Source organism: Phyllopteryx taeniolatus, chromosome 5 (assembly GCF_024500385.1).
Source record: "Phyllopteryx taeniolatus isolate TA_2022b chromosome 5, UOR_Ptae_1.2, whole genome shotgun sequence".
Classification (NCBI taxonomy): Eukaryota; Metazoa; Chordata; class Actinopteri; order Syngnathiformes; family Syngnathidae; genus Phyllopteryx; species Phyllopteryx taeniolatus.
This window is the reverse complement of record NC_084506.1, coordinates 22,714,646-22,739,289: the sequence shown is the minus strand read 5'-3', so window position 1 is coordinate 22,739,289 and position 24,644 is coordinate 22,714,646. Positions and strand designations below refer to the sequence as shown.

Genomic DNA, 24,644 nt, shown 5'->3' with positions numbered 1-24,644 from the left:
TCTAGAAGTAACTCACGTCTAGAAGTTTCTTTCAACTAGAAGTATTTAAAATAAAAAAGTAACTTGAACCTAATTTGAATCTGAAAGTAACTTAAATGAAGGAATTAGTTGCATCTTGAAGTAACTTGCTGGTAAAGTTACTTAAATCTAAACGTAATTTGTACCTAGAAGTAACTTTGATCTAAAAGTCACGCACATGTAGAACTAACTTGAATCTAGAATTAACACATTTAGTAGGGACTTGCATCTTGAAGTAACTTGCAGGTAAAGTATCTTAAATTAGCTTAACTTACAGTATATCCAAAACTGGTCCTTCTAGGATCCAGTGATCGACAAGATCTTCCCGACGTTCGGGCCCAAGTCCGGCGGCACCATGCTGACCATCACAGGTTCTTTCCTGGACACCGGCAACAAACAAGAGATTACTGTTGGCAAGGCGGCCTGTAAAATCCAGAGGTGAGTGACAAACTTTATATACTGAGACGGATTGTGGTGGCTTATTTAGCATCCTTAAATACCACGTCAGAAAGGCTGGTGCACATCGTATGCCAGAAACAAGAATGATTGCGACGTGGTCTATTCAACGATGCAATTTTGGAGCTTCTGAATGATCTACGGGCTGACTTGGAGTCAGTCACAAGAAGGAGTCATGCCATATCGTATGGCAAAATTCCTGTAACAATTGAGACCAGTTTTGTGGGTTTGCTGTCCCATGTTTTGAACACACTTGGGACGAGTTAAATCAAACAAAACATGGCTTTTATACGCTTGCTGGCTTCCCCAAAATCATCTGAACAATGCATTTAAAGTATATTCGGTAGCTCAGTATGTCATGATGGTTTGCATGTTCAGAATCATCTTTATTTGCCAAGTATATCCAAAAAAACACACAATTTGTCTCCGGTAGTTGGAGCCGCTCTAGTACGACAACAGACAGTCAATTGACAGAGAACACTTTTGAGACATAAAGACATTGACAAAAAAAACAGTCACTGAGCAATAAAGGGTTGCTGGTAAAGCCGGTACAAATTTATTTATCCATCCATCCATCCATCCATTTTCTGAGCCGCTTCTCCTCACTAGGGTCGCGGGCGTGCTGGAGCCCATCCCAGCTGTCATCGGGCAGGAGGCGGGGTACACCCTGAACTGGTTGCCAGCCAATCGCAGGGCACATACAAACAAACAACCATTCGCACTCACAGTCATGCCTACGGGAAATTTAGAGTTGTCAATTAACCTACCATGCATGTTTTTGGGATGTGGGAGGAAACCGGAGTGCCCGGAGAAAACCCACGCAGGCACGGGGAGAACATGCAAACTCCACACAGGCGGGGCCGGGGATTGAACCCGGGTCCTCAGAACTGTGAGGCTGACGCTCTAACCAGTCGTCCACCGTGCCGCCCAAATTTATTTATTTATTTATTTTTGGACAATGGTGCAAAAGGTTGCAGAGTCCTCTAGCACTTAGAGCAGTTTGAATGACTAATATAGCAATAGTGCAATGACCATTGTGCAAAGGGCGCCAAGACTTCAAGGAATGTATGCAGTTTAAAGTGACTAGTAGTGCGATAATCTGGGACAATGTTGATTGTGCAAATGTTGCAGATACTCCCCAGTCAGTGTGCAAGTGGGGCAGATGCTACTCTGGCATGAGTGGCCAGTATTGGTCAACAACACATATGCAAATAGTGCATCGTGGGGAGACTACTACAGTGAGTGCACGAGTAATGTATAATTGGCCCGACAGAAATGTGAGAACAAATTCAAGACAAAAAAATTGGCAGCATGTTGCAATGGAATTGTAGGGTCGCTGTTTAAGAAGTTGATTGCAAGAGGGAAGACGCTGTTGGAATGTCTGCTAGTTCTAGTTTGCATTGATCGGTAGCGCCTACCTGAGGGAAGGAGCTGGAAGAGCCGATATGGAGGGTCAGAGAGGATTTTGCACGCTCTTGTCTTAGTTCTGGCAGCGTGCAAGTCTTCAAGGGTGGGTAGAGGGGTACCGACAATCTTTTCAGCAGTTTTGATTGTCCGTTGCAGTTGGAGTTTGTCCTTTTTTGTAGCAGCACCAAACAAGACTGTGATGGAAGAACACAGGACTGATTCGATGGCCGCTGTGTAGAACTGCCTCAGCAGCTCCTGTGGCAGGCCGTGCTTTCTCAGAAGCCGCAGGAAGTACATCCTCTGCTGGGCCTTTTTGAGGACGGAGTTGATGTTGATTGCCCACTTCAGGTCCTGAGAGACTGTAATTCCCAGGAACTTGAAGGTCTCGACGGTTGACACAAGGCAGCTGGACAGCGTGAGGGGCAGCTATGGCAAAGGATGCCTCCTGATGTCCACGATCATCTCGACAGTCTTGACCGTGTTCAGCTCCAGGTTGTGTCGTCCGCACCACAGCTCCAGCCGCTCCACTTCCTGTCGATATGCAGACTCGTCACCGTCCTTGATGAGGCCGATGACAGTGGTATCATCTGCAAACTTCAGGACTTTGACAGCCGGGTGCGTTGAGGTGCAGTCGTTCGTGTAGCGAGAGAAAACCAGCGGCGAGAGGACACAACATTGGGGCGCCCCAGTGGTCTGGAACTTTGCGAAGTACCATCAATGAACACTTCCAATTTCAACACTTCAAACTTCATTTTGCGCTTGCGGTATTACTTTTGACTACTTTTATACCTGCTGCCAACAGCACCCACAATCCATTAGAGTGAATCTACCCAGAATTTAGCGGCAACTAATTGTGATCTTAGTAAATCAGGCCCTAAATGTGGAATTTTGTCGTCCGCAGTTTGTCATCGGCCATGCTGACCTGCAAGACGCCGCCGCACGCGGTCCCGTCGGCACAGCCTGTCAAACTAACGGTGGACTCCGTAGAGCGCCACGCTCCCACCCTCTTCACCTACAACCAGGACCCTCTCATCAACAGCATCCGGCCGTCACGCTCCTTCATCAGGTGACGCACTTTATTATTATTACCAGGACCTCCACCAAGGAGGTAAAAAAAAATGCTTTGACTGCTGTCGTCACCCACTTCCATGCAAATTAATGTACAACCCCAATTCCAATGAAGTTGGGACATTGTGTAAGACATAAATAAAAACAGAATACAATGATTTGAAAATCATGTTCAATCTATATTTAATTGAATACACTACAAAGACAAGATATTTAATGTTCAAACTGATAAACTTTATTGTTTTTAGCAAATAATCATTAACTTTGAATTTTATGGCTGCAACATGTTCCCAAAAAGTTGGGACAGGTGGCAAAAAAGACTGAGAAAGTTGAGGAATGCTCATCAAACACCTGTTTGGAAGATCCCACAGGTGTACAGGCTAATTGGGAACAGGTGGGTGCCATGATTGGGTATAAAAGGAGCTTCCCTGAATTGCTCAGTCATTCAAAAGCAAAGATGGGGCGAGGTTCACCTCTTTGTCAACAAGTGTGTGAGAAAATAGTCGAACAGTTTAAGGACAATGTTCCTTAACGTACAATTGCAAAGAATTTAGGATTTCATCATCTACGGTCCATAATATCATCAAAAGGTTCAGAGAATCTGGAGAAATCACTGCATGTAAGCGGCAAGGCCGAAAACCAACATTGAATGCCCGTGACCTTCGATCCCTCAGGCGGCCTGCATCAAAAACCGACATCAATGTGTAAAGGATATCACCACATGGGCTCAGGAACACTTCAGAAAATCTATTTCAGTAAATACAGTTTGGTGCAGCTTGAAACTCTACTATGCAAAGCAAAAGCCATTTATCAACAACACCCAGAAACGCCACCAGCTTCTCTGGGCCCAAGCTCATCTAAGATGGACTGATGAAAAGTGGAAAAGTGTTCTGTGGTCCGACAAGTCCACATTTCAAATTGTTTTTGGAAATTGTGGACGTCGTGTCCTCCGGGCCAAAGAGGAAAAGAACCATCCGGACTGTTATAGACACAAAGTTCAAAAGCTAGCATCTGTGATGGTATGGGGCTGTGTTAGTGCCAATGGCATGGGTAACTTACACATCTGTGAAGGCACCATTAATGCTGAAAGGTACATACAGGTTTTGGAGAAACATATGCTGCCATCTAAGCAACGTCTTTTTCATGGACGCCCCTGCTTATTTCAGCAAGACAATGCCAAACCACATTCTGCATGTGTTACAACAGCGTGGCTTCGTAGTAAAAGAGTGCAGGTACTAGACTGGCCTGCCTGCAGTCCAGACCTGTCTCCTATTGAAAATGTGTGGCACATTATAAACAACAACGGAGACCCCGGACTGTTGAACAGCTGAAGCTGTACTTAAATAATTCCACCTACAAAGCTTCAACAATTAGTGTCCTCAGTTCCCAAACATTTATTGAATATTGTTAAAAGAAAAGGTGATGTAACACAGTGGTAAACATGACCCTGTCCCAGCTTTTTGGAACGCGTTGCAGCCATAAAATTCTAAGTTAATGATTATTTGCTAGAAACAATAAAGTTTATCAGTTAGAACATTAAGTATCTTGTCTTTGTAGTGTATTCAATTAAATATAGGTTGAACATGATTTGCAAATCATTGTATTCTGTTTTTATTTATGTTTAACACAACGTCCCAACTTCATTGGAATTGGGGTTGTAAATAAATTCTGTCTAATTTGAGTTTATTTCACCAACTATTTTTCATGCAATTGACAATACAATGCATTAAGTGTTTCAATTCAATTCAATTTCAATTGTGACCTAACATTTTATGGTCAATTAACAAAATAAGATTTCATGTAATTTAATTTTATACATAATTTTAGTGTTGTAATTGCATCGAGGTAACTGTATTTAGTTACAATTACCAAAATATTTTTCTAACAAAAACTAATATATAAATATACATCTGTTTTTTTATTGTTTTTTATGTACTCTTATTTTTAATTGAATTTATTTTGTATTATATTTAATTTAGTCAAACATTTAATTTTATCTTAGTTATACTTACATTTTTATATACAGTATATTTTCTGCTAACTTTATTTATTGTTATGTACATTTTGTTCATTTTTTATAATTGAATTGAATTTTATATATTACTTTATTTATAATTGTATTCATTATATTACTTATATAATTTGGTGTATTATATTTATTTAATTCATTTTTACATTAAATTTTGTCTATATTTTCATCTAATTTTGTTTGATTTTCTGTTTATATTGTTTATTTACATTTTATTTTAGTTTTTATTTCATTAATTTGGGATTACGTTTAATTCAATTTATTTTTACATTTACTTTTAAACTATTTGTAATTTTGCGTATAATTTCATTTTATTTTGCGGTCATTTTATTAATTATTTTTTTTCATTAAGTTTTTATTTAACTTGTATTATATTTAATTTTATTTATTTCACTTTTAATTTCAGATTTTCTTTATTTTTTTCATTATTTTTTTTCAATGCTCAACTAACAATATATATACCAACTCCATTTAATTAAATTTTATATAATATAAAGTTGTGTTTGCATCCCCATTTGGTCCATGCAACTGTATTTAAAGTAATTAAATTAAGTGAATATTTTACCCAAACAATTACTCATTAATCATTTGTATTTGATTTCACATATTAATTTAATATGATTTTTTTTTTAAATTTAATTTTACATGTATATTTTTTTATTATTAGCTCCTTTGTATTTGGTTAGATTTACCAAATCATTTGTGTCCAACTAACAAAAACAATTTCATTTTCATTCATTCATCTTCCGCTCCGCTTAGCCTCACTATGTTTGCGGGCATGCTGGAGCCTATCCCAGCTATCTCCGGGTGAGAGGCGGGGTACACCCTGAACTGGTCGCCAGCCAATCGCAGGGCACATATAAACAAACAACCATTTGCACTCACATTCATTCCAACGGGCAATTCAGAGTTTTAAATTAACCTACCCTGCATGTTTTTGGGGATGTGGGAGGAAACCGGAGTACCCGGAGAAAACCCATGCAGGCCCAGGGAGAAAATGCAAACTCCACACATTGAACCTCGGTCCTCAGAACTGTGAGGCAGATGTGCTAACCAGTTCTCCACCGTGCCGCCATTTCATTTTCTTATTTACTTAAATTTTGTGTTGTTTTGCATGTGTAGTACATCAAACACTCAACTTTTGCTGAGTGTGACTATTACGTGACTTTCTGACAGCCCAAAAAGGAAGAGCGTGGGAGGTGACAAGCGGCTAAAAAGCGCTAACACTAACAGCTTTTGGCTCCCACTGGGCATCTCGCGTATCTCCGCGTCAATGGTAACGCTAACTTCCGCTTGTCCTCCCCCAGTGGAGGCTGCACGCTGTCGGCTCACGGCTTCTTCCTGCAGTCGGGCCTCCAGCCTGAAATGGTCCTGACCACTGGACAAGATGCCGTCGTCTTCCACGTGGTGAGTACCACCACTCGAAGATGCGAGTAACTTCAGTGTGGTAGTTTCCTGCTCCTGGAAGTTGTAGCTAAAAGTAAACCAAAAGTGACTGGTTTCTAGATGCAAATTTCATGTGGATGTGACTTTTACCTAGAAGTACATGCGGATGTTCGATTTTCATTTTTTTTCCCGTCCAATCAGTTTTCAGCCTCTGAGGTGGGGATAGATACATGAGGTCCACAGCCATATTTGAGTCACTCACGGTTATCACCATCTCAAATTTTATTTAATCACGTTGCCGAGAGCCGTGACAATGCTCCAGTCACGCATGGATCGCTCGTTCGCACGGAGATGTCTCCATGTGAGAGCGAGACTCATTGCGCCACATTTAAAGGGAATGAGAGGAGCTGCTTTGATTGGCGGTGATTGAAATCGGCTGTTTGAACTCCCACAACAGCGCAGACTGCCCTTTTGTATCAGTAAGTAACTTGAGGTTAAAAAGTCACCAAGAAATAACTTGTACCAGTAAGTAACTTGGAGTAAAACGCAAACTAGTAAGTCACTTAAAAGTAACTTGAGGTAAGTAACCAAGAAGTAACTTGCACCTGGAATTAACTGTAGGTAGAATGAAACAATAATAATCTACTGTAGTAATTTAGTAGCACCAAAGAATATCCCAGGTAGTACAAACCTAACTCATACTGGGAAGTAACTTGTGTTTCTTTGAGAACCATACTCATTTTGGTCCAAGGTGATAGCGGTACCTGTTCCTCTGAGTTTCTCGGCGCATTCCAACTATTATCTTAGTGTAAGACTTTTCAGTGATTACTCAAAACGAGAATCTCCCGCTGAAGACCCAGCAGGAGCATCTGAAGATGAATAGCAATAGGAAAGGAAATGAAGTGTAGCTTAGCGCGCGCAGCGCATGGAATTGTCATCAGCCGTCCTCACGCCCACTTGGAGGAGAAAAGACTCCAGTGTGTGGATGTGGATGGAAAAGAGCTGAGGTTAAATGGAAGACGGAACAGCGCAAAGACAGGAAACGTCTGCTCCGCTTGTCATTCAAGTCCAGTAGCTCGGCAAAGCCTTCAGGATGTTCTGGATCTCTTCAGCCTCACTGGCCACACTTAATACTACTTATACATCTCTTTCAGACACGCACACACACACACACACACACACACATGCACGAGTCACGGCTGTGTTAGAGTGCGTAGAGCCGGGTTTCTACTAACAGTTAAAAAAGCTGTTTTCAATTATATGCAAACATGTTAAATATCTGACGATGTATTTTTTTAAGGGGGGGTCGGGGGGGGGGGGGGGGGGGGGTTGTTATAAATTACCGGCAAATATATATGAGCTAATTGAAATGTGAAATAATAATTACATGTAATGGATTCATTTTGCATTGATAATTACATGATCAATTTATTTTTTGTGTTTGTAATTTGGGAGAGAATTACTTATTTTTTGTTAAATTGTGAATTCTAATTTGAAATACTGTAATTACACTAGTTTATTATTAATGAAACTTCATGTTTATTTCATGACCAGTTAAAAAAAATAGCATTAATAAGTTAAATTATGAAATATAATCTGAAATAATTGTAATTTAATTTTAATTACATTTCAAGTAAATTATTTATTATGACCAATGAATCTTTGTGCCAAAATTATTAATCATATTATTATTCAAGTTATTATTTTATTATTAATTTTAGATAATTTATTAGTCATATAAATCGAATTAAACAGAATAATGAATGAATAAAAATTTTAAATGTAAAAAAAGAATTGTCTGGGGAATTTATGAAATTATGAAATATAATCTAATATAATTTTATAGATGTATTAATTAAATGTAACCAATCTAAAATGGAGTCATTCTTTAGTACATAACCAATTCCTTTGTCATTGTTACCAATTCATTTTACATTAATGTGACAAAATATAATGAGACGAAATATAAACTTAAATAATTATATGAAGAAAAATTTCTTTTTTTTGAACTATGAAAGAATAAATTAAATATAAGAACATGTTATTATATGATTTTTATTGTTTTATTTTGTGCAAAAAAATACTACTGTACAAAACCAATTCATAGATAAATGATGATAAATGATTGCTAGTATTTAATTTAATTTATTTAAAGAATTAATCAACCATTTTTAAAAGTATGTAACGTAAATCAGTTAACTAAAATGAATCTATTTATTGCCTTTACATTTATTTAATAACTGGTCACACAAAAAAACTCCGTATTAATGTTGTTTGTTTATAAAGAGCACATTGGGGAATAGGTTCAATATTGATTATTGTTGTTATTAATTTATCCATATATTAGTGTCAATGTGTCTGCATTAATTTTTTTGCAAAGGCTCTATTTCGCATTGGAAGGCCATTTGTGTAGTGTACCTAATGAAGTATCCGGTAAGCGCAAAGGAAGTGCCCTTGCACGTGAATTTAGGATGATCCAGCAAAGTATTCCCGGATAAGAAGACCCAAGTCTCTCGCAGATTGAGTTACGCTCCAGTTGGCGCTCAAATGAAGGCGTTGAATGTCTTTGAAGGGAAAAAGACTTTTTATTGGGTGTGCCACGGCTCAATAACATTCCACGTTAACAAGTCCTTTTACCTTATTCTTTTGTTGTTGAGGCCTCCACTAAACACCACCTTTGTCTTCTCCAGTATGACCACATGAGAACATGCAAGCACAAGCACGCTTCAAGTCCAAGTCTCACCTGACTACACTGTTTCTGTGAGGAAGTGTGGAAGTTAGGTGTGTAAAAAGTAATCTAGGGAATTACCGTGAATTAAACAATAGGTAACTTGTACCAGGAAGTAACTCTGCTTAGAAGTAACTTGAGGTTAGAAATAACTACAGAGTAAATAAACGTAGCTTTTACCAGAAAGTAACTTGAGACAGGAAGTAACCAAGCAGTAATTGGTAGTAGGAAGTAAGGTAAGATATACGGTTAACCGAGAAGTAACTTGAGGTTCGAAATTAACCTTGAAGGTAACAAAGTAGTAACTTGTGCCAGGAAGTAACTTGCACAAATGTAAGAAGTAAACAAGAACTCACATGTAACAGGAAGTAAACTTAAACAGGAAGTAAACTTAAACTTAGTAAAAAACAGTACCTTGTATCAGGAAGTAACTTATATCAAGAAGTAACTTGCACCTGGACCTTGAGGTAAGACATGGAGTAACCTAGGAAGTTACCCAAAAGTAACTGTTGCCTGGCGGTAACTTAAGTGTAGGAAGTAATCAAAAAGTAACTTGTACAAGGAAGTAACTTGAAGTAAGATGTAACCTAGAAGTAACTTGAGGTTCAGAACTAATCTTGTAAAGTCAAGTTTATTTGTATAGCCATTCACATGCTTCACATGCCCACATTTGACAAAGTTAGGCGACATCCCCTTTTTAAAATTGTAATTATTTTAATTTTTTTCAAAAACAATTTTTCTCTTTTATCAGACTTGATCAGTCGAACAGAGCAGAGTTTCTAGAAGGGAGAGAGAAACAAAGACAAAAGACAAAGCACTAATTGTAAACAGGATGAGAGAAGTAAATCATTACATTATCTACATCAATGAAACATTAAATATGAGTGTTGCATGGGGCTGTAGTGCTACACCCTGTGAGGGAAGGACAGGACAAGATAGAACAGGACAAGGACAGGAGAAGAAGCATGCAGGACAAGGGTCGTGAGCCTGACTGTACAACTGAGGTGTGGTGGCATTAATTATGTGAATTATAAAAGTCTATAGGACGAGAGTATAAGTGAGGGGATACACAAGCAATTTGCATATTCATGAGTTATTTGTCGCAGTAAGTGGGTGACCCCAGATCCAGTGAAAGAGTCTGAAAGGGTGTGTGTCTGCGGATACATGCAAGTGAATTACCGTTTTACATGCACAAAGACTGACTGTCCTGTAATTGCCGTGGCCGCACCGCGGTGTCTGAGGACCCCACCCAATCAATCGAGTGGCGGGAGCAGGCCCAGGGGTCCACCTGAGCGCAACCCGGCGGACGGGACACGTCCCACACCGAGGGACCCAGGGGGTCCGCCGGCCCCACCGAGGCGCCCCGACAACCGGCCACCCAGTGGGGACCGCAGGGACCCAATGCCACCCCCCGAGCCAACCGCCCCAAAACCTTAAAATCGCATCTCAAGTGGACTAGGAGCCAATGGAAGTTGGCCAGTATCGGAGTAATACGATCTAACGTTCTTGTCAAAAGCCTTGCTGCAGCTTGAAGGTAAACAAGTACTAACTTCTACCAAGAAGTACCGTAACTTCTACCAGGGAGCAACTTACACCTAGAAGTTCAATCATGTGGGAAGTAACCAAGAAGTAACTTGTGCCAGGAAGTAACTCGTATGAAGTTATAACTTGGGGTGAGATGTAATGAAGGAAGTAACTAGAGGTTAGAGAGTAGCCATGAAGTAACTTGGAGCAGGAAGTAATTTGCACCTCACATTAGTTAGGAAGTAATCAAGAAGTAGCTTGTAACAAGAAGTTGTGGCCCACACAAAGAGTTTGCAAAGCGTGTGTGTGTGTGTGTGTGTGCGCGCATGCGTGCGTGTGTGTGTATATGTTTGCCCGCAGGAGGCTGTGTGGAGGACGTGCTGCTACGCTCTGCTGTCTTATCTGTCACTGGGCTCCTGTTGAGAGATAATTTGGGAATTTGGCAAACAAACATACTACAACATGTCATCTCTCACACACACACACACACACACACGTACAGAGTCTGATGGCCACAGCTTGACCCGGGATGAATGAGTTTTCCTACTTCCTATGAGAAAATGTTGGGCTGTTATGTCTGTTTGCGCTATTACCACATTCATTTATTAAGCTAAAAGCCTTGTTATGGAAGTGCCTCCTTTCCCCAGAGGAGTGCTGAGTGCTGTGGTTTGCCTTGGAGGAGGTCGTTTGCATACCCCACAGAGTGTAACGTGTCAACACTTGAAGTTGTTTTATTATAAAAAAAAAAAAATAATCTTTTTTAAAGTGCAGAGCAGCACCTGCTGGGTGATAACGCTCCTCTGAAACCTCAAACCATTTAGAGCAGAGCGGGAGTGTTGATACTTGCAGATTTCACACATCACTGAAGTGTGTATAACACAGTATGAGTGGATACTGTAATGTATAATATGCGTGTATGGCACATACAGGTACAGTGTGTAACACGTGTATTACAGCACTGACATTAAAAAGCGCATCCACCATCATGAAGTGCTTTAATGCAGACTCTTTCAGTTTCCGTGAGTTCAGCGACTATATACACTGTGTATGACTATAGTATGTGTGTATGAAAATTACTGTAAGTGTATGACCATATACAGTATCTGTATGACTTGTATGACTTTATACACTGAACAAAAATATAAACAAGGCACTTTTGTTGTCTAAATCTGTGTTGGTGAGCACTTCGACTTTGCCGATATAATTCATCCATAATGACTATATATTACCCCACTGTCAATCCCGAAGCCATCTTGACAGTCATTGTCAATCCATTGTGGGAAGTTAGTCTTCCTAACACCTCCGCGTTAAGATACAAAAAAAAAGCAAGAGTTAGGGCCACAGGGTGAAAAAGGATCTGCCGAAACGTTCTTTCCATCTCAACTTTCCCACAAACATAAAAGAGATTTTGCGTTTCCTCTCCGGCACCAGTGGAGGTTCCTGCACCGTCCGTTTGGGTCGGGACAAGAAAACCCAGTGTTTTCTTTCACAATATGAACATTTAACAACAAAATCGAGCGCAATTGTGCATTGAAAATATCAACAATGGAGCAAATGTATCACCTGACAGGACAAAGATGTGAACAACAAAGTAGTTTGTTCATCCATCGACTCGTGCAGAGGCAAAAGTTCCTTTTTCTGTTTCCCAGTGCACAAAGCAAGCGCTGTAAGGAAGAAAAAAAATGGCACACTTGGAGAAGTTTGGTGTGGAAGAAAAAGCCCGTCAATCTCCAAAAACTGTTTTAACTCCAAAAATAACTCCACACTGTCCTTCAGCTCAATGAACAGGCGAAATGTTTTCAGAAGGGTTTCACTTTTTTTACACCTCGGTATCATCCAAAAACTGAGAAAACTACGTAAGTACAAATGAATACAACATGAGTCCAGGATCAAGGATAGTAGGTAGGAAGGAAGTACAGTGAAGCAGACAACTGTCCTTTTGTAAGTACAAAGAAAATTACCTTGTTCCGCTCGCCAAGGGAGTCAACCCAAGATTCATCACTTCAGCTCGATTTCTTCTTTCTGGAGCTTTGTTCTCTCATGGACATTGTCTTGAAATTCAGGACTTGTGTGTCTGTTGGGTCCTGAAGCTCGTCTTTCCAAAGTCTCAGACTTCTCAGCCCAATTCTATTGGACATCACCTTGAAAGAGTATACCTGTATGTCATTTAAAAGCTTTGTGACATGGAGTACATTTCATTTACAGAGCCAGAGTGCATTTCGTTGACAGAGAGCCTGCAAAATTGCCACGTCACAGAGACAGGGAGATGGAAAATTCCAGGGTTCCGAACGGAATTCATTTCCAGTTCCAAATTCAAAGGTGGACCAGAAGACTGATCCACTTTGAATTTGCCTTGAAATCCCCAAATTGCCACATCATATCTACAACTGAAGATCTGACATGTATCTGCCCTGACCTTTCACACAGAACCCAGAGAAAGTGGGATTTTCCATCAACTATGACACAGAGACACTCAGAGACGTGGCATCCCATCAGATAAGTCAATGACGTTAGCGTCTGGTGTGATACCTTGACTTACGGCTGTCCAACACACAAGTTTTTTTTAGTAACAAGCTATGACTCTTTTGTCAGTTTTTTTGCTTTGTGTTGGGAGCCAAAATGTGAGGTTCAAGCAATCTTTGAATATGCCACCTTTCGAGTCAAGTGAAAACAAAATGGATGTACTGGACTGTAATACCCTCGTATGCAGTTGCCGATGTTACAAAATGATACATACTTAGTACTAATTATGTACTAATCTACTGGATTGTACTATTAAATATGTATTAATTGTATCATCTGTACGCACCTCTTCCCCCAAACAGAGTTGCGTGTATGGCGAGAACCGCACCTCCATCCAGTGTACCACGCCCTCCCTTGCCAAACTGTCCCTGCCGCCGCCGGTGGTCACTAAGGTGGCGTTTATCCTGGACGGTTACTCCACCGACCAGTGGGACCTTATCTACGTGGAGGACCCCCTCTTCCAGGACCCCAAGCTCACGTCCAAGGACAACAAGAGCGTCGTGGAGCTCAAGGTGAGACCTCGTGGGAAATGTTTGAAAATTCAGCCCCCGGAGACAGTTTCGCTTAGCAACATGAAATTTGGTAGGCTTGTCTATCATGGGTAGACCCACAAAAAAGTCTCAAGAAGCTATTCCTGAAAAAGACAAAGGAAATCATCCATTTTGGTTTGAAGCGGCCATTTTAGGCTCATTTCCAGGTGTCCTTCAAGGACGAACTTGTAGTTTGTCTGATTGCTACCAAATTTGAACCACCGAGAGAAGACAGACGCTAAATTGTGAAATTATTTATTTTTTGTCATTGCACGTGGATGGAGCATGGCAACGAAGTTTGTTGAGTTGCCATGAGCTCTGTAAGGTGGCCAAAAATGTCCAATAGTTTTTTTATTTACTCTGCGGCTGACTTTCCATGCACGCTCGCGCACATTCCCACATGCACGCCGGTTTGGGTCACGCCGGGAAGGAAACAATACAGAAAGAAAAACAGGAAGTGGAGTCTGTTTCCCATCGTTTTTTTTCGTTCTGTCTCGGCGGCCCAACCTCTGTGTCTGTGAGCGCATTGTTGATGCTGACAAGGTCAAAGCTCTTGACATTGTCAAACGAGTTAACACAATGAAACAATTTTTTTTTCGCTTTTTAAAAAAAAAAAATATTATTATTATTTTGTTCCGCTGACCGCAGCCCGATGCTTTGTGCCAGCTGCATTCAAAGAGCTTGGATTTTCCTTCTTTTTTTTCTTTTTTTTTTAATCCCAGGGGTGACCTTGGCCCCATGGTTGAATCCACCTCCCCAATTCATCCCTTCATCGGAGACCACTTTTTAAAAAGATTTTTTTTTAACTTCACACAAACAAAGCAGCATCCAATAAGGTTGAATTGTGCTCTCCTTCAGCATTGTCTCATTACTGCCAGCTGCCACACGCACGCACACATATGAACCACGTAGAACGAGAATGGGCTAACTCCTAAACTGTCACTTTGCATTAGCGAGATTTAAAGTTTTATGGCTGCAATCAAGGAATAATTTATGTATTTATTTAAACCTGGGGGATTCATACATTGCTGGATTATATGAACATTTCTGGATATATGTTTACACTGAAATTGTGGTTTTACTCAGATTTTTGCATTTTGCCAAGTACAACCCCAATTCCAATGAAGATGGGACGTTGTGTTAAACATAAATAAAAACAGAATACAATGATTTGCAAATCATGTTCAACCTATATTTAATTTAATACACTACAAAGACAAGTTATTTAATGTTCAAACTGATAAACTTTATTGTATTTAAGCAAATAATCATTAACTTTGAATTTTATGGCTGCAACGCATTCCAAAAAAGCTGGGACAGGTGGCAAAAAAGACTGAGAAAGTTGAGGAATGCTCATCAAAGACCTGTTTGGAACATCCCACAGGTGAACAGGCTAATTGGGAACATGGGGGGCCATGATTGGGTATAAAAGGAGCTTCCCTGAATTACTCAGTCATTCAAAAGCAACGATGGGACGAGGTTAACCTCTTTGTGAACAAGTGTGTGAGAAAATAGTCGAACAGTTTAAGGACAATATTCCTCAACGTACAATTGCAAGGAATTTAGTGATTTCATCATCTACGGTCCATAATATCATCAGAAGGTTCAGAGAATCTGGAGAAATCACTGCATGTAAGCGGCAAGGCCGAAAACCAACATTGAATGCCCGTGACCTTCGATCCCTCAGGCGGCACTGCATCAAAAACCGACATCAATGTGTCAAGGATTTCACCACATGGGCTCAGGAACACTTCAGAAAACCAACGTCAGTAAAATACTCTTCGGCGTGACATCCGTAAGTGCAACTTGAAACTCTACTATGCAAAGCAAAAGCCATTTATCAACAACAACCAGAAACGCCGCCGGCTTCTCTGGGCCCGAGCTCATCTAAGATGGACTGATGAAAAGTGTTCTGTGGTCCGACGAGTCCACATTTCAAATTGTTTTTGGGAATTGTGGACGTCGTGTCCTCCGGGCCAAAGAGGAAAAGAACCATCCGGACTGTTATGGACGCAAAGTTCAAAAGCCAGCATCTGTGATGGTATCGGTCTGTGTTAGTGCTAATTGCATGGGTAACGTACACATCTGTGAAGGCACCATTAATGTGAAAAGTACATACAGGTTTTGGAGAAACATATGCTGCCATCCAAGCAACGTCTTTTTCATGGACGCCCCTGCTTATTTCAGCAAAACAATGCCAAACCACATTCTGCACGTGTGACAACAGCGTGGCTTCGTAGTAAAAGAGTGTGGGTACTAGACTGGCCTGCCTGCAGTCCAGACCTGTCTCCCATTGAAAATGTGTGGCGCAGTATGAAACGTAAAATACGACAACGGAGACCCCGGACTGTTGAACAGCTGAAGCTGTACATCAAGCAAGAATGTGAAATAATTCCACCTACAAAGCTTTAACAATTAGTGTCCTCAGTTCCTAAACATTTATTGAATGTTGTTAAAAGAAAAGGTGATGTAACACAGTGGTAAACATGACCCTGTCCCAGCTTTTTTGGAACGTGTTGCAGCCATACAATTCTAAGTTAATGATTATTTGCGAAAAAAGTATGAACATTAAATATCTTGTCTTTGTAGTGTATTCAATTAAATATAGGTTGAACATGATTTGGAAATCGGCGGCACGGTGGCCGACTGGTTAGAGCGTCAGCCTCACAGTTCTGAGGACCCGGGTTCAATCCCCGGCCCCGCCTGTGTGGAGTTTGCATGTTCTCCCCGTGCCTGCGTGGGTTTTCTCCGGGCACTCCGGTTTCCTCCCACATCCCAAAAAACATGCATGAATTGGAGACTCTAAATTGCCCGTAGGCATGACTGTGAGTGCGGATGGTTGTTTGTTCCTATGTGCCCTGCGATTGGCTGGCAACCAGTTCAGGGTGTACCCCGCCTCCTGCCCGATGACAGCTGGGATTGGCTCCAGCACCCCCGCGACCCTAGTGAGGAGAAGCGGCTCAGAAAATGGATGGATGGATGATTTGGAAATCATTGTATTCTGTTTTTATTTATGTTTAACACAACGTCCCAACTTCATTGGAATTGGGGTTGTATAATGCTTTAAGACTTGTATCATATTGCTTGCACTTTTATCCACAACTGAGGTACTGTCATCATCATCAGTTTGAAATGTTTGATCCTGGTTGGTATCATCTAGGTTGCCTGAAAAAAAGAAAAACTGGAATAATAAAAGAAAGAAAGAAAGAAAGAAAGTACAATAGTGATCTCAATCAAAACAGCCATCAAATCTATCAATATTTCAATGAAGGTGATAAATAACATTGACTTATACAGTAATTAAGCTAAAGAACGACTTATTTTCAGAGTTTTCTTTCAATCGCTGATTTGAACCCCAGTCCTCAGAACTGTGTGGCAGATGTGCTAACCAGTCGTACACCGTGCTACCCACTCTTGTTTTCACTGGGTAATTGAAAACAGACTCGTTAAAGTAGGTTTCGTTCCTTTTATTAAACATCTGCAGAGGACGACGGAACATACGACAGGTAACCTGATAAGTATTGAGTATAATTGACAGTAAAAAATCATTTTTACTTCTCACTTTATTTTACTTGAATACATTTCAGTCTACTTTTTTACTATTACCAACAGTAAGTATTGGCGTTGAAGCAGTGCTTTTACTTTTATCTGTACTTCTACTTTAGTAGGGAGTGTGAGTACTTTTGCCACCTCTGCACTTGATACACATTAACATACTGGTAAACCCACACCGGCCGTGAGTGGCGTGAAGGAACGCCTGCGTGTAGCTTCACGGGAGACTTCCTAGCATTTGTCGCCCTGATACTTTATTTAGAGGTTGGGACAGTTCCTTGCCAGTTTCCGTAACAAAGTTGTCAAGGTGACAGCTGGAAAACGCCACCAAATCCATGCATTATTATACAGTAGATGGCGGTAGATGGTTAGCACATCTGCCTCATAGTTCAGAGGACCGGGGTTCAAATCCCGGCCCCGCCTGTATGGAGTTTACGTGTTCTCCCCGTGCCTGCGTGGGTTTTCTCCGGGTACTCCGGTTTCCTCCAACATCCCAAAAACATGCATGGTTTGATTGATTAGGTTGATTGAAGACTCTAAATTGTCCGTAGGTGTGAATGTGAGTGCGAATGGTTGTTTGTTTACATGTGCCCTGCGATTGGCTTGCGACTAGTTCAGGGTGTACCCTGCCTCTCGCCTTAAGATAGCTGAGATACCCTCCAGCAGGCCCCCAACCCTCGTGAGGATAAACGGTACAGAAAATGGATGGCTGGATTATACAGTAGATGTTATTCATTATATTTTGAGTAATATTTGTTTTGAGTATATTTATTAAATATTTGTATTGATTATTTTTTTGTTATAGTTATTATATATGTTATGTTTCGGTATTTGTTTTATGTATATATATTTAATATTTTTACTTAGGTCTGTTTTTTTTTTAGATTTATTCAAGATTTATGATTTTTTTAAATTTCTTAATTTATTAATTTTTTTAGCAATTTAGTCAATTTTCCATCCATTCAACCATCTTATCTTATCACTGCTTATCCGGAATTTAATATTATTCAATATTTTAAATTATGTCCTTATTTTTGTATATTTAATATTTGTGTATTTATTTAGTGTCTTAGTTATGTTTTAAATATTGATTTTATTAACTGTATTTATTTATATTAATTAACAACGGGACAACATGGGTTTAGTTGTGGACAATTTTTCAAAAATAGTGTCGTAATCAACTATTTTAGATATTATTTCAATATTATTGATATTATTTTAAATATTTATTTCTATATTGAAGGTAAATAATAAAGTAGTATTAAATAATAATAAAAATTCAGTAGTATCAAGTACTATTCTTAACCAAAACAGTTGCTTGGTTACTTTGAACTTTGCTTAATCTGTCTTTAAATATCGTAAAAACTACAATAGTATTAAAATAATATTACTAACTACATGCAGTTGTTTGAAAAATATCTTACTGTAAATTAGATTTTAGCACACACACACAAATGTCAATTATATCGCTCGTGTGTGTGCATGTGGGTGAGCGCAGGAACAGGTGCGAGCCTCCACTCTGTGTCAAATCTGGAAATCCCGACCTGTCACGCGAGGAATGTGATCATTCTTTTTATTGCCTTCTGCTGCACTCAAACAAGCATGCGGCTATTACGTTTGTGTGTGTGTGCGTGCATGTATGCATGTGTATGAAGGGTATATAAAAAAATAAAGTGAGTAAGAAAGTGAGAATGAGCAAAGAGTGACTGGTGTGTTGTTGGCAAACTATAAAAAGCCCTGCAACAAATTGTCTCCATGGGGATAATTCAATGGGACTTCTGCATTGCCCTGATTAGAATAAAAATTTGAATTTATTTATTCAAGTGCAGATGGGCCAGGTGTGAGCAATCAACTTTCATCCGACCCACTGAGCATTTACATTATCAAGAGTCCTGTAATATTTGTTGCATTAATTTAGCTATTTATTTCCTTAAAATTGGTGTATTGTTATTCTGATTCATTCATCTGTTAATATAGTAAAATAAAATACTGCATTAGGAAAATACACAATACCTTTTAATGTATACAGTCAAAGTGTTTTGAGTGTTAAATAATTGGTTAATTATTTAAAAATAATAACATTTCAAAATGAGAATGAAATTTAATTAATTTTTTAATTACGATAAACTTTTACAATTATTCATTCATTCATTTTATGTTCCACTTATCCCCACTAGGGTTGCGGGCGTGCTTGAGCCTATCCCAGCTATCTTCGGGCGAAGGAGGGGTACACCCTGAACTGGTCGCCAGCCAATCGCAGGGCACATAGAAACAAACAACCATTCGCACTCACATTCACACCTATGGGCAATTTAGTGTCTTCAATTAATGCATATTTTTGGCAAGTGGGAGGAAACCGGAGTGCCTGGAGAAAACCTACGCAGGCACGGGGAGAACATGCAAACTCCACACAGACGGGGCCGGGATTTGAACCCCGGTCCTCAGAACTGTGAGACAGATATGCTAAACAGTCGGGCACCGTGCCGCCCTCTTACAATTAATTTGTTGTAAATAATCAAATTAAAAGTATAATTTGTTAAATATGCATTTACAGATTATATACATTGATCTTTATTTTATTTTTATTTTAATCAATGGAGTTATAATGCGTCACTGATGGTGTAGTGGTACACTCGTCTGACTCTGGTGCGGGCAGCGTGGGTTCAGTTCCCACTCAGTGACGGTGCGAATGTGAGTGTGAATGGTTGTCCGTGTCTATATGTGCCCTGTGACTGACTGGCGACCAGTTCAGGGTGTAGTCCGCCTTTCGCCCGTAGTCAGCTGGGATAGGCTCCAGCGCCCCGCGACCCTAACCAGGATAAGCGGTGTTGAAAATGGAAATGGAAATGGAGTTATAATGCTGTCTCTCCGGCAGGGCGACCACATGGACCGGGAGGCGATGAAGTGCCAGGTGCTGACCGTGTCCAACCGCAGCTGCGAGAGCCTCACGCTGGTGGGCAACACGCTGGAGTGCACCGTCCCCAACGAGCTGCAGGCAGCCACCGCCAAGGGGCTGCAGGTGGAGGTGGGCAACAACCACGCTTGATTTCCAACAGTGTCACAGATTATACTAGTGATGTGGAATGACTTCACACACTAAATACGTACAAATTAGGGCTGCACAGTATATCGTTTGGGCATCGTCATCGGAATGTACGTGTGCGCGAGTCAAATCACAGGGTCCTGCGTAATGTTGGTGTATTGATATGCAGTCAATCAACTGTAATATTATTCAAAGACCAGCAGAGAGACCTGGTTGAAATGCTAATAAGATTAGCACAATGTTGCGGTAAATTATAATGCATCAAACAACACACACGGAGCAGCCCGGAGTGTTATATAAGTATTTTTTGGGATGATATCTATTAATGAGGACACTGGAAAGAATTACTTACTTACTGTATCTCTCTTCAGAATGTGACAAACGAATGCACGGCACAACAGATTATATGTGGGGGCATGGGGGACAGCCATGGCATTATTGAAGTGACAAACTTCAGGTAACAAAAATGTGTTTTGCTTAAGATTATGCACTCAAATATCCATCCATCCATTTTCAATACCGCTTATCCTGTTCAGGGTCACAGGGCGCTGGAACCTATCCCAGGTGACTTCGGGCGAAAGGCGGACTACACCCTGAACTGGTCGCCAGTCAGTCGCAGGCCACATATAGACACCAACAACCATTTGCACTCACATTCACCCCGTCACTGAGTGGGAACTGAACCTACGCTGCCCACACCAAAGTCAGTACGCTGACTCTCTAACCAGTCGTCCACCGTGCCACCTTGTTTTAACGTCTCCACTATATTTATTATCACTGTATCATGATACTGTTCATAAAAATATCACAATTGCGTGGTATCGTGATCCCAGATTGTACCTTGAGGGATGTACACAGACTCAGTTCTGTGTTCCCGCTAGAGATGAGCCCAATGTTTTCTCCAAAGTCGCTAGTTTCCACGGCAAAGCATGCCAGCCTTGGTCCACGTTAGAGTTTTATTGTGAGAACAGACACCGGATGCGGAAACCTTTCACTCGTCACGTCTCCCACTAAGGCTTTTACCACTGTCAACCTATCTGTAAAAAGCAAGCGGAACACTGAAGGAATGTTGGAGAAGAAGTCAATAAAGACGATGACGGAAATGTGCAAATCTCTTCTTACGTTCCATATCATTAAAGTGAGGTGGACACTGTTAAAACTGTATCAGAAATGGAACAGGAAATTAACATTTAAATAAGTTGTCAATCTACAAGGATCAAAGGAACACTTTGTAAGAAGAAGTATCATAGATACCAATTTGAACTTGGCTCAGTTCCACCATTTCTGTCAGGAGGAATGGGCCAAAATTCCTGCCAACTGTTGTGAGACGCTTGTGGAAGGATATCCAAAACGTTTGACCCAAGTCATGCAGTTACACTGTATGTAAACTTAATAATAAATCCTTCTCTCATTATTCTGGTATATAGCAAATAGAAATATTTTCGGTATTCCTAATTTACCTAAAACAGGAAAAATTTAGTCTGGTTCCATGTCAGACAGTGAGAAAAAAGGGTATTTGTTTTTTCATACTGCGATTGGCTGGCAACCAGTTCAGGGTGTACCCCGCCTCCTGCCCGAAGATAGCTGGGATAGGCTCCAGCACGCCCACGACCCTTGTGAGGATAAGCGGCTTGGAAAATGGATGGATGGATGTTTTGTCATATGGTGTATTTACATAGACCATCTGGTTTCAATAGGAGATGCATGTAGTGGCGTGTGCCGTTGAGAGATGTTTCATGAGATTAGAGTTACTCACAACGGACGTGGACAAATGTGTTTCTCTGGGACATAATGTACACCTTACATGTACATTCTTGCCTTTTACATCAAAGGCGTTGAAGTAGTGCCTGTAGTTTCCATCCTGAAAACGTCACTTTTACCTTGACAGAACACTCCAAACTCACCAGTACTGCGTCTAGTTCCTTGTTGAATGTTTGCGGCACATTTAGGTTCGTGACAACAACACCCACCTAGTTCAACTCACTGATTGGCTCAGCATAAAATCGTACTCTACCTTAAGCCAATCAGTGTTGTAACGTTTGGAATAGTAATTCATTAGATACCCATTACTGGGTAACAATAATGGCGTCAGTAAAATTCTACCTAAAATCACAGTGGATCGTATAACCCTCCTGTCCTGTTGGTGGCGGTAATGTGCGTTGCAAAATGGTGGACAACTGCCGTGTTGATGGAAATTTTCGCATATAATTGAAAACAGTTAGTAACATTCAGAGATAGATTTGCCTATTTGAGTTAACAAATAAATTTTTATTTTAAATAATTAGTTGCTCAAGAAAAATTTTTTAAAAAGTAGTTACATTTTTAATAGATTTTTTTTTAAAATATATTAAATTGGGTGGGCGAATATCTCTGAATCTTCTGAACTCCTGCTTCCATTCCCCATGTTGCTATTGAGCGTAATAATATGACGTTACATAAAGTGTACAGTTAGCACAAAGCTAACAAAAGCAGACTTCAAACAGGAAGTGCTACCAGCCGATGCTATCAGAGGACCATTATTTTTCTCCAGGCTAATATCCTTTAGCTATGTCCGCACACATACACAGGCACACACACATGCACGCACACAGACACGCACACGCATATCTGAAGTCAAATTGGTAACCTCATATCCACTAAACTTAATAAAAGCAGAGGCAATATCACTGATGTAATCTGACCTCAGATAACTGTGTGTGTGTTTGTGTGTGCGTGCATATGTGTGTAAAAATAATCTGTATATATATGGCTAAAAGGCTCAAGGGGATCAAACCTTAGTAGCCCTTGAATAAAAGTGGTCCGTATGAACCATTCAGTCACACCAAGGTGGACTACTGTATATTCGCATTTTTTAAATGTATTATTTGTATTTTTTTTTTTTAAACAATGCTGTATGTCAGTTTTTCTTATAATGAACCATAGAATTCATTATTATTGTAGTTTTTTTCATATTTTTAATACAACCTTTCTTTTTTAATACATTTTTTAAAAATATGTACACGATATATGAACCATTCAATCGCACTATGGTGGAATTTATTATTATTTACGTTTATTTTTTAATAACAATTTAAAATATATATATCAACCTTCCTTCTAATTATTATTTTTTTGTTTTTAAATGTAAAAAATATATATATAAACCATTTAATCACAATGAGGTGGAATTTATTTCTATTCATTTAATGTTTTCTTTTCGAAAAATCATATTTATATTTATTTTGTTACTCATATTTTAAAAGAATACAATGTATAAAGTTTTTATTTTTCATTATGTTGATTTTTTTTTCAGAATACAAAAATATATGAACGATTCAATCACAACAAAAATGGAATTGATTTGTAGTATTTTAGTTCATTTTTTTAATATTAATTTAGATCTTTCATCTCATTTTTTGTATTTAAATGTAAAAAAACAAGTTATGAACCATTCAGTCGCAATGAGGTGTAATTCGTTATTTCTATTCATTCAATGTTTTCATTTTTTATTAAAATGTAAATTTTAAAATGTATTTTTTTCTTCATATTTTTAGAATTAAAATATATGACTCATCACTTTTGAATTGTTTTTATATTCAAAAATACATGAAGCATGCAATCACAATAAAATGGAATTTGTTGCTTTTGTTTAGTTAAATATACAAATATATGATTTAATCACTTTTTTGGTGCTGTACACACAGACGCACAAACACACACCGAGTTTTATGACGCTCTGTTGATGTGTTCCAGTGGCGACAGGCCGACTCCATCCGTCACCTGGGCAAGGTGACGCTGGCGCAGGAACAAGACTACACGGGTCTGGTAGTGGGTTGTGTGCTGGTCAGCCTGCTCCTGCTGATGCTCGCTACGTTGCTCATGTGGCGCAGGAACAAGCGCATTGACGGTGAGTCACTGGTACCTTCACCAAGGCCTCATAGTGGTGGATTTCTCCATGCTAACTTAGCAGCTAATATAATATGAAAATAACTTTTTCTACTTTCCTGTAGGTGATGCTAACGAGCATTGCAAAAATGGTGGCCAACTGCCAGCTTGTGTGGGAAAAAAAGCTCCTATCAACATCATTAAATTCTGGCGCAAAGCCGAATAAAAATGCAGAAAGGGGAAATTATTTTCACTTTTTTGATGCTACTGTCCACTTGCATTGGGGGGTAGGAAAAAGGGGATTATGGTCAACCATGCTAAGATAAAATAAGGTAAACTCAGCAAAGATAAGATAAGCTACGACCATGCAGGGCTCCACTCTGGCACCATTATTACGTTCCATATGACACTGTTTTGGAAACAGGAGTTCAGAACATTCAAATATGAATTTCCCAATTTCATTTAAAAAAATTATATTCAAAAATACAATTAGTAAATAGTTGCTCAATGAATCTA

The 24,644-nt window shown here is 39.7% G+C and overlaps 1 protein-coding gene across 1 annotated transcript in view; it reads left to right on the top strand.

The window, feature by feature from the left end:
- met (MET proto-oncogene, receptor tyrosine kinase) overlaps nt 1-24,644 on the top strand; it is a 78,901-nt gene that overhangs the window by 36,059 nt on the left and 18,198 nt on the right. The window contains exons 9-14 of the mRNA XM_061773864.1: nt 320-456; nt 2,783-2,947; nt 6,286-6,385; nt 13,442-13,651; nt 20,097-20,246; nt 23,997-24,150. Of these exons, the coding sequence (XP_061629848.1) occupies nt 320-456; nt 2,783-2,947; nt 6,286-6,385; nt 13,442-13,651; nt 20,097-20,246; nt 23,997-24,150 (916 nt within the window). The remainder of the gene's footprint in view (nt 1-319; nt 457-2,782; nt 2,948-6,285; nt 6,386-13,441; nt 13,652-20,096; nt 20,247-23,996; nt 24,151-24,644) is intronic.